The 10442-nt window shown below is 51.7% G+C and overlaps 2 protein-coding genes across 5 annotated transcripts; one reads left to right on the top strand and one right to left on the bottom strand.

The window, feature by feature from the left end:
• The first annotated feature begins 344 nt into the window (after positions 1–344).
• Positions 345–3467, top strand: LOC109767010 (UDP-glycosyltransferase 88B1). The gene has a single exon (XM_020325762.3). It carries the CDS (start codon positions 421–423, stop codon positions 1852–1854), a length of 1434 nt encoding a protein of 477 aa, XP_020181351.1. The 5' UTR covers positions 345–420; the 3' UTR covers positions 1855–3467.
• A 65-nt stretch (positions 3468–3532) lies between these two features.
• Positions 3533–6134, bottom strand: LOC109767016 (uncharacterized). Of its 4 annotated transcripts, none has more exons than XM_040404106.3 (5): positions 5780–6134; positions 5473–5626; positions 4285–4474; positions 4110–4214; positions 3533–4036 (listed from the first exon to the last, which is right to left on the bottom strand). In XM_040404106.3, the coding sequence occupies exons 2-5, from the start codon at positions 5616–5618 to the stop codon at positions 3962–3964; spliced, it is 516 nt and encodes a 171-aa protein (XP_040260040.1). In that variant the 5' UTR covers positions 5619–5626; positions 5780–6134; the 3' UTR covers positions 3533–3961. The 4 variants fall into 4 exon arrangements, 3 of the variants coding, with proteins under 3 accessions (XP_040260040.1, XP_020181358.1, XP_040260038.1); XM_040404104.3 differs by having other exon boundaries at positions 3595–4036; positions 5473–5678; positions 5780–6121; XM_020325769.4 differs by lacking the exon at positions 4110–4214 and having other exon boundaries at positions 5473–5678; positions 5780–6121.
• Positions 6135–10442: the final 4308 nt, after the last annotated feature.

Raw genomic sequence — 10442 nt, forward strand, 5'->3', positions numbered from 1 at the left:
GCTGGATCCTCACGTACGTGCAAATTATATACTACTCCTTGTGTCGAACTAGTTCGTCCCTCATGAGACATAGCAATTGACAGGTGGGACTTGAAATGGTTCCATCCGTCAGCGATGACGTTATGTGCTTAGACCCGTCGTACTAAAGAAGCGAAGCAAGAACGCAAGTCCAAGTGCCCAACTATCCACACCTGACCGCATCTCACGGTTGCCACTGCGACTGGTGCACACATCATCTGCAATGCAACAAGTAGAAGAAAATTACAAATTTCAGCCACCAGACGGGTCAGACAGACCATCGGCCCCTATAAATCATCGGTTCGCCATGCATCTCCAACTCCACTTGTGCTACTCCACACTCCAAAGCAGACACCACCACCACAGCGTCCACGACTCCAGAGCAGGCATATCGTTGCCAAGATGGAGCGTGCAGCAATCACCACGATGCCACGGAAGCTGGTGGTGCTGTACCCGTCGCCGGGCATGGGCCACCTGGTCTCGATGATCGAACTGGGTAAGATCATCGCTGCCCGCGGCCTCGCCGTCACCATCGTCGTCATCGATCTACCGCACAACACCGGGGCAAGCGCAACAGGGCCCTTCCTCGCCGGCGTCTCGGCGGCCAACCCCACCATCTCCTTCCACCGTCTCCCGCAAGTCGTGCTCCCGCCCGTAAAATCCAACCACCCAGAGACATTGACCTTCGAGGTCGCCCGCGTCTCGAACCCTCACCTGCGTGATTTCCTCGCTGCCACCTCCCCTGCCGTTCTCGTAGCAGACTTCTTCTGTAATGTCGCGCGCGGCGTTGCCTCGGAGCTCGGCATTCCCTTCTACTTCTTCTTCACCTCCGGCGCTGAGGTCCTGGCTCTCTATTTGCATCTCCCGGTCCTGCACGCTCAGACCACCGCCAACTTCCAGGACATGGGTGATGAGCTCGTGCACGTTCCTGGAATCCCCTCGTTTCCGGCGACAGACTCCATGCTGCCAATCATGGACCGCGATGACGTAGCATACACGAAGTTCGTGAGTGTGTGCAGCGACCTGTGCCTGTCCCAGGGCATCCTCGTCAACACCTTCCGCTCGCTCGAGCCGCGGGCCGTGGAGACCATCATCGCCGGGCTCTGCTCGCCTTCCGGACTTCCGACCCCTCCAGTCTACTGCATTGGGCCGCTGATAAAGATGCAGGAGGTGAGCACCAAGTGCGGCGACGAGTGCATCGCGTGGCTGGATGCCCAACCCAAGGACAGCGTGGTGTTCCTCTGCTTTGGCAGCCTCGGTCGGTTTAGCGCCAAGCAGATCAGGGAGGTGGCGGCCGGGCTAGAGGCAAGCCGGCAGCGTTTCCTTTGGGTCGTAAAGAGCCCGCCCAGCGATGACCCGGCGAAGAAGTTCGACGGGCCGTCGGAGCCGGACCTCGACGCCCTACTCCCGGAGGGCTTCCTGGACCGTACCAAGGAGACGGGCCTGGTCGTCAAGTCATGGGCACCTCAGCGTGATGTGCTTATGCATGAAGCGGTGGCCGTGTTCGTCACGCACTGTGGGTGGAACTCGGTGTTGGAGTCGATCATGGCGGGTGTGCCGATGCTAGCGTGGCCATTGTACGCAGAGCAGCGGGTGAACAAGGTGTTCCTGGAGAAGGAGCTTGGGCTAGCCCTGACAATGGAAGGGTATGACAAGGAGATGGTGAAGGCCGAGGAGGTGGCAGCAAAGGTTAAGTGGATGATGGACTCCGACGGCGGCAGGGTGATCCGTGGGCGGACGCAGGCGGCCATGCGGCAGGCGAATGAGGCGATGCGTGAGGACGGGGAGTCTGAGGCGACGTTGGCGTCGCTGGTTGACGCGTGGGTACTTGCTTGACGTTGGCTGGATCGGTCAAGAAGGGATCCCGTGATGTACGTGTGGCACAAGCGTAGCGAAGTTGTGTGCGGGAGTATTAAGTTGTTGCGAAAATAAAGGCGACTAATACGCGCCGGCGCACCGGCCCAACCATTTCGGCCGGTCGAGCGTGATCCTATAAGATGCAGGTGGGCCATTGGATTGGGCAGAAAAATGGCTTGCCCCGAGCTTCTCCTTCCTCTCGCTGGTCCCGCATCTAGCGCATGTCCTTGAATGCACGTCGCCTCCTCTGGTCGCAGTGCTGCGCCACCTGCCGCCCGCCCTCACCGGCGTACTGCTCGTCGCCGCCGCCCTCACCGGCGTCCTGCTCATCGACACCGCCTGCCGCCCTCACCGGCGTCGATCACCTACGTTTTCTCGCCTCCGTGGATGCAGCAGCGTGTGCCCGTGGTTGCAGGCTTGCAGCTTCGGTGGCGACACTCGCAACTCCAGTGCACGACGGCCGTGCTCCGGTGGCGACCATATCACCGGTTCCAGCAAAAAACTAGGCCTCTGTTGTCTCGAGCAAAAAAATGGTCGAGGAATGTTGGAACCAGCAAGAAGATTTGCTGGAACCGTACTTGCATTTTGCTGGAACCGGCCTTCGTCGTCTCCAGCAAAAACACGCCGAGGATGTTGCAACCAGCTAGACAATGTGCTGGAACCGGCACTCGCGTTTGCTGGAAACGGTGATCATATTTGCTGGAACCGACCGTGGTGACTGCGGTGACCACGGTGACCGGCGAGCCATATTGCTTCAACGACAGGGGGTTGCAGCTTCTCCACGCCGAGGTTGCAGCTTTCTCTGTTGCCGGTCGTCCAGTAGCGCACCGCAGGATACAACTTCCGTCATCTACGGATTACATAAGGCTACCGTCCCACAACGTTGTAGCACACCACATCACCAGTTCCAGCAATGGAGGATGCCGGTTCCAGCATTTTTCGTCACCGGTTGTAGCTCGCCATACATGCCGTTGTAGCAAATGTTGTCGCAAGTCGTAGTATTTTTTGTCGCCGTTTCTAGCAGTTGGGGTCGCTGGTTCCAACATTTTTTGCTGTCGGTTCCAGCAGGCCACGAGCCCCGTCGTAGCACGCCGTGGAGCCCCCATGGGAGCACGCCGAAGAGACTATGCAGCAAGCAACTCTCCCGTTTCGGAGGTCGAAAAGGAAGGAGAGGGGGGCAAGCTTGGGAACGCCCCTCATGGCAGCATGAGGTTGCAGGCTAGCAGGAGTAGCCATGGAGATGTGCTCTCGTTGGGAAAAAAGAGAGGACGAGGGGATTGTGTTTAGATGCGGGGGTAACGAGCGGAGGAGAGAGACGCTAAGAAGATAAGGTGCGGTGCATGGGGCCACAAAGCGCAGCACGGCTCTGGTCGTTTGATCCAGATAGATCTGACGTCCCGCGCCAGACCGGCGCAAGCTTCAACCGGCGCGCCGACGTAAAACGTTTCCCGAAAATAAACAAGTACCGTCGAGGTGGGTTTTTTTCCCTCCCTTTTTTTACCAGTTTCAGTTGTAACCTACCTGTATCTTACCTTTGGAAGCAAACAAAATAGAATAACCGTTTTACAGTTTCTCAAACGGTTTAGAAAAAAAGTTCTAAGTCAATGCTAAGAATAATCTAATCTGAACATTAGGATATGTGCAAATGCAGGAAAGATTTCCAAGGCTCATCCAGCGGCCATAAATACTGACTAATAAAATAAATATTTCCAGGGCACCTGATAAATAACCACTCCAAGAAAATAGATGCTCTCATATCATTTTAAACGGAGCAATTGGTAAAACGTTCATACCACGGAACACGAGAAAAAGGGACAAATAAGAGCATAAATAACCGAAAATGCCTATGTGAGCCCGAGCTCACAGGAGCTCGGAATCGGTACCATTTATTCATCTCGCGATCTGTGCCGCAGACTGTATAGCAACGGGTATGTGCTCCTCGTTCTTATTTCCCGAAATAGCATGTGGCCCACAGATCAGATAAGTCCGTCAGTTAGCTGCGACGTGGATCAGACGGACGAGGACGGATTGGGCCGTTGATTCTGTTCCAACAGGGTCGTGCTGGCCGTACCCCTCTTCTGCATCTTCATTCGCAACTCATGAGCAGCAACATTCGGTTCACCTCCTTCCTCTGCCTCTCCAACTTCGCACCGGCGCTAACCTGAAAAAAATCACATTGGATTAGCACAATGGCTACAATATTATAGCTATCAACGACTGGTTTGCTCAAACACCTGGAGAGAGAGCGAGGAAACCACAGAGTTCTCGCTACTCACAGGCACACGATCATCTCCCTGGTTAACTGACGCTTCTGAATCTGCGTTTGCTTGCATTGTGGCCTATTTTTCTATCAGATTTACATCGTCAGGAAGAAGTGCATTCAAGATTCAGACAGCAGAGCAAGCGTACCTGAATCGAACCATTGCACGCCTTGGAGCATTCTTCAGTTCTGGTCAACGAAGATGCAGTCCGGGAAACTTTTGAAGCTCCCATCTTGGCCCTCTCAAGTCCGAATGGCTGTGAGCTACTCCATGAGCCAGACCCCATCGCCCATTTGTACACACTCACGCCATATCTCCCGCCCACTAGGCTCCAGCACCTGACAGAACAGTTGCCACATGCATTTAGTCATGTCCCTGCTTCAATAAGAAAAATGACAGGTACGTGTACGCGTGCACAGAACAGTTTTTGCAAATCAGGTCAGCCTTGGCATAATTGTTCATTATGTGCTATTCTAACAGAACTGTAACCGAGATTAGGTACCAAAATTATTGCGTACATAACGTTTCTATTAAACATGATTCAGGCACCATATGAAGCAACTGCAGAAGCAAGCATCACAGCAATGGTTTCAGATAAAAATTCAGATAACTGAAATCTTACAACCCTGACAGGAAAAAACACATACATCTCACAGATATACGAAACCAACTAATCCTGATGAACAGATTACAGATCATACAACCCAGACAGGAAAAAACGCATGTTCTGGTTATCTGAAAGTAGTATTTTGCTGACTTATAAGTAAATGTCCCAGATAATTACTTCAGCCTAAGTTCTGCTGGCTTCTCACAGTTGTTCCATCAGTGCCCTTCAACGCCACAGTTCTTGCATCTAGCCGGTTTATGTGGCTGTTTTGGCACATCCCCGCATTCAAGGCAAGTTGTGCGCTTGTGTCGCACGGTCTTCTCCGAAGCCGTGACCCTGGCTGCGCAAGGAGCCCTGCCTAGAGCAGCAGCACCACACGCATTCTGCTAGACATTGTATGAGAAAAAAATTAATGACCTATTTCTCTCACTGTACTGAAACTGAATCATGACTGCATCATATAAGGCAAATGATTCTCTCCCATATGCATATTTCCTGTCTACTTTCCCAACAGTACTAATTTCGCATCAGTATTAATCATGGCTGATACCAGATTCCAACACTATTGTTTCTAATTTATATGCATTTTACCAAATACTGCCTACAGAAATGAACATGTCATCTCAGACGTCTCACCGCAGTTCATGCTATATTCCATATACATGATACTGGTGATTTTCGATCTGAATCCCTAAATAAACATGCAATTACTCTGCAAATATGCCGTACCTTTGTGTCCGGCGCCCCCGTGTCTTTGGGTCTAATTGCTCTATAGACTGCTCCCAACACGGAGCCTTATCTGCACTTCCACCCTCAACAGCTGCTTCATCACGACAGTTCTGGCCGTCCGCACTAGAAGCTGCTGGTACTGGCATCTCAACATCTGCACGGGCTCCATCGTGCTGTTGTTATCATTCACCTCCTCTAGCAGTGTTCTACTTAATCCAGAACAAAATATGAGGCGACAGAATCACAGCCAGCCACAAAAAAGGGATCCAATCCATGCAAAACAATTGTTCATCGAGTAGAATCTAACCTGTTTATCGGTTGCATCAGGAACTCCATGGCCGCCGGAGTACCCGTGAGCTCGCTAGAGACCGCAGTCGCCTTCGCCGCAGTAGATTTCCCCACCTTACAACCGCCTGGGAAGAAGGCCTAATCCAAGTTCACTGCCCTAGCAGCCGGCGGCCCACTTACGTCATTTACAGCGTCAACCACCACCGCTACCGGAAAGCCACTGATCTGATCCACGGATCAGGACGCCGGCGACGTCTCGAGCCACGGCTCGGTCCTCGCTTCGTCGACGGCGTGCAAACTTCCGTTCATAAGGGCCCATGTGTCAGGCCCGTATAAGGGAATATATGAGATTTTCCCCGTTCGTAGTGAACCTGCGGTCTGCCACCTCCATTCAATGCACCGAATCTCGGAGCTATTCTGGGCGGGTGTGATTCCGAGCTCACAGGAGCTCACGATCACATACTCCACGTCCCATAAATAACACCATAGTTTATTTTCACAAAACACCACGTCTTTCTCTTTGCCATTAGCTACTCAAATACTCCAGACATTATGCATAGTTGCAGCAAAGTTCGCCGGGAGCCGGTGCAGCATGGCGGTGGGCGGCGGTTGAGGTGAGGGCGGAGCGGCGAGGCGGTCGCGGGAGCGCCGTGGGCAGCGGTAGAAGGCGGTAAGGTCTATGGTGGCTACGCGGGTCTGGAGGTTGAAGAAGGCATGTGTCTATTCATTTTCGATCTGACAGCTGAAACCCAGCAGCTGACCCAAATAAAATTTCAGTCGAGTTTTTAACCGGTCCCTTAAATCATGGACAATTGGTCGGCCCTGATAGAAGTGCACTTGCAAGTAGAAGAAGGCAAATTTATACCGTGGAATGCAACTGATCACTTTAACATAGGTAATTCTGCAATCAGAGGGCTCTCAATTCACAAACACTCTGAAGTTCAAAAAAGAAAAACTCACAAACACTCAGGGTGCGTTTGGGGGCCAAAGTATTTTTTTTTAGTTTTTAAAGAATACTGCGGTTTCTGAAAAACCTTGGTATTCGATACTTTGAATCGTTTGGATGAAAAAATACTGCAGTTTAACAAATCATGGTATCTCTTAAACTGTGGTCTTTTTGTTGTATATAAAAAAGAGGTCCTGACCTCTTTCTAAAAAACTGAGAAACGCTGGCTTGGCGCTCTCTCTGTCCATGTCGTAACTAGCTCGGTCTTTGATTGGTTGTTACTATAGATAACTGTAAGGGCATATTTATCCCTAATGTGTTTTGGTGATTGATGACAATGCTTTTGCGAACCGATCGTGTGCGTTGAGTATTTCAGGCATTTCATCACTACGCACAAGACGATTTGGTGCCCCTCGAAGACTATCGAAGACGGCGTTTCTCTATATTTCTTTTCGGTGGATTTGAGTCATAGGAAAGCCGTACTATTAAGAGGGGGTCCGCTTTGGAAAGGTTTGGGTGGAATCATCTCATACACGTCTACTCCAATTGCACCTCCTTTCCTGTGGCACTTTGGAGTGTCCTCCATCTTTTCACGTCTACGCAAATTGTCGTGTTTGCTAAGCCTGGGCATGCGGTAGTACTGCTCCTAGGAGCGGTAGTACCGCAGGCCCTTGCGGTAGTACCGGGCCCTGGCACGGTAGTACCGCAAGTGCCCACGGTAGTACCGCTTCCTTGGAGCTGTACTACCGTGACCCCAGATCAGGCGCTCCTGCGGCTGCAGTAGTAGGGGCGGATGTAATTTTTTATATCCGCGCCCTACGCGGTAGTACCGCGCCCGGTGTGCGGTAGTACCGTGCGTTCTGGCCTGGCTCAGCATCTTACGCGGCAGTAGGAGCGGATGTAATTTTTTACATCCGCACCACGCGCGGTAGTACCGCTCCTGGCTTACGGTACTACCGTGCCGGATTTTTGCATTGACTCCAACTCAGCGGAAGTTGCCACGGATGTATTTTTATATGTCCGTGCCTTCCCGAAATCTAGAACATCCCTGCCTTGCGGTAGTACCGCAAGGGGGAGCGGTAGTACCGCGCCAGCGGTTCTACCGCCCTCTGCTTCCGTGCATTTGGGCTGTCCTGGTTTGTGCTGCTCGGGCGGTAGTACCGCATGCCCTTGCGGTAGTACCGCGGCCCTGGCGCGGTAGTACCGTGTTGCGCAGGCTGAGTTGGTGAATAACGGTTGGATTTGTCCCTCCACTATATAAGGAGTGTCTTCTTCTCCGAGTTGACTACATCTTTTTGTTGGAAATATGCCCTAGAGGCAATAATAAATTGGTTATTATTATATTTCCTTGTTCATGATAATCGTTTATTATCCATGCTAAAATTGTATTGATAGGAAACTCAAATACATGTGTGGATACATAGACAACACCATGTCCCTAGTAAACCTCTAGTTGACTAGCTCGTTCATCAATAGATGGTTACAGTTTCCTGACCATGGACATTGGATGTCGTTGATAACGGGATCACATCATTAGGAGAATGAAGTGATGGACAAGACCCAATCCTAAGCCTAGCACAAGATCGTGTAGTTCGTTTGCTAAGAGCTTTTCTAATGTCAAGTATCATTTCCTTAGACCATGAGATTGTGCAACTCCCGGATACCGTAGGAATGCTTTGGGTGTACCAACCGTCACAACGTAACTGGGTGGCTATAAAGGTGCACTACAGGTATCTCCGAAAGTGTCTGTTGGGTTGGCACGAATCGAGACTGGGATTTGTCACTCCGTGTAAACGGAGAGGTATCTCTAGGCCCACTCGGTAGGACATCATCATAATGTGCACAATGTGACCAAGGAGTTGATCACGGGATGATGTGAGTTACGGACCGAGTAAAGAGACTTGCCGGTAACTAGATTGAACAAGGTATCGGGATACCGACGATCGAATCTCGGGCAAGTAACATACCGATAGACAAAGGGAATTGTATACGGGATTGATTGAATCCCCGACATCGTGGTTCATCCGATGAGATCATCGTGGAACATGTGGGAGCCAACATGGGTATCCAGATCCCGCTGTTGGTTATTGGCCGGAGAACGTCTCGGTCATGTCTGCATGGTTCCCGAACCCGTAGGGTCTACACACTTAAGGTTCGATGACGCTAGGGTTATAGGGAATAGATATACGTGGTTACCGAATGTTGTTCGGAGTCCCGGATGAGATCCCGGACGTCACGAGGAGTTCCGGAATGGTCCGGAGGTAAAGATTTATATATGGGAAGTCCTGTTTTGGTCACCGGAAAAGTTTCGGGTGCTATCGGTAATGTACCGGGACCACCGGGAGGGTCCCGGGGGTCCACCAGGTGGGGCCACCGGCCCCAGAGGGCTGCGTGGGCCAAGTGTGGGAAGGGACCAGCCCCTAGGTGGGCTGGTGCGCCTCCCACAAGGGGCCCAGGGCGCAGGAAGGGGGGGGGGGGGAAGGGGGAAACCCTAGGCTCAGATGGGCCTAAGGCCCATCTAGTGGGGCGCCCCCCTCTCTTCCCCCCTTGGCCGCCCCCCAAGTCCCATCTAGGGCTGGCCGCACCCCTTGGGGGGGGGGGAACCCTAGATGGGGGCGCAGCCCCTCCCCCTCCCCTATATATAGTGGGGGTTTTGGGGCTGCCAGACACACGAGACAATCTCCCTCTTGGCGCAGCCCTACCCCTCTTCCTCCTCCTCTCCCGCGGTGCTTGGCGAAGCCCTGCAGGATTGCCACGCTCCTCCATCACCACCACACCGTCGTGCTGCTACTGGACGGAGTCTTCCCCAACCTCTTCCTCTCTCCTTGCTGGATCAAGGCGTGGGAGACGTCACCGGGCTGCACGTGTGTTGAACGCGGAGGCGCCGTGGTTCGGCGCTTAGATCGGAATCAACCGCGATCTGAATCGCTACGAGTATGACTCCTTCATCCGCGTTCTTGCAACGCTTCCGCATCGCGATCTACAAGGGTATGTAGATGCACTCCCCTTCCCCTCGTTGCTAGATTACTCCATAGATTGATCTTGGTGATCCGTAAAAAAATTGAATTTCTGCTACGTTCCCCAACAGTGGCATCATGAGCTAGGTCTATGCGTAGTTTCTATGCACGAGTAGAACACAAAGTAGTTGTGGGCGTCGATTTTTTCAATTTACTTGCCGTTACTAGTCTTATCTTGATTCGGCGGCATCGTGGGATGAAGCGGCCCGGACCGACCTTACACGTACTCTTACGTGAGACAGGTTCCACCGACTGACATGCACTAGTTGCATAAGGTGGCTAGCGGGTGTCTGTCTCTCCCACTTTAGTCGGATCGGATTCGATGAAAAGGGTCCTTATGAAGGGTAAATAGAAATTGGCATATCACGTTGTGGCTTTTGCATAGGTAAGAAACGTTCTTGCTAGAAACCCATAGCAGCCACGTAAAACATGCAACAACAATTAGAGGACGTCTAACTTGTTTTTGCAGGGTATGCTATGTGATGTGATATGGCCAAAAAGGATGTGATGAATGATATATGTGATGTATGAGATTGATCATATTCTTGTAATAGGAATCACGACTTGCATGTCGATGAGTATGACAACCGGCAGAAGCCATAGGAGTTGTCTTAATTTATTGTATGACCTGCGTGTCAATGAATAACGCCATGTAATTACTTTACTTTATTGCTAACCGTTAGCCATAGTAGTAGAAGTAATAGTTGGCGAGACAACTT

The sequence above is a fragment of the Aegilops tauschii genome, chromosome 3, assembly GCF_002575655.3.
Source record: "Aegilops tauschii subsp. strangulata cultivar AL8/78 chromosome 3, Aet v6.0, whole genome shotgun sequence".
Lineage (NCBI taxonomy): Eukaryota > Viridiplantae > Streptophyta > Magnoliopsida > Poales > Poaceae > Aegilops > Aegilops tauschii.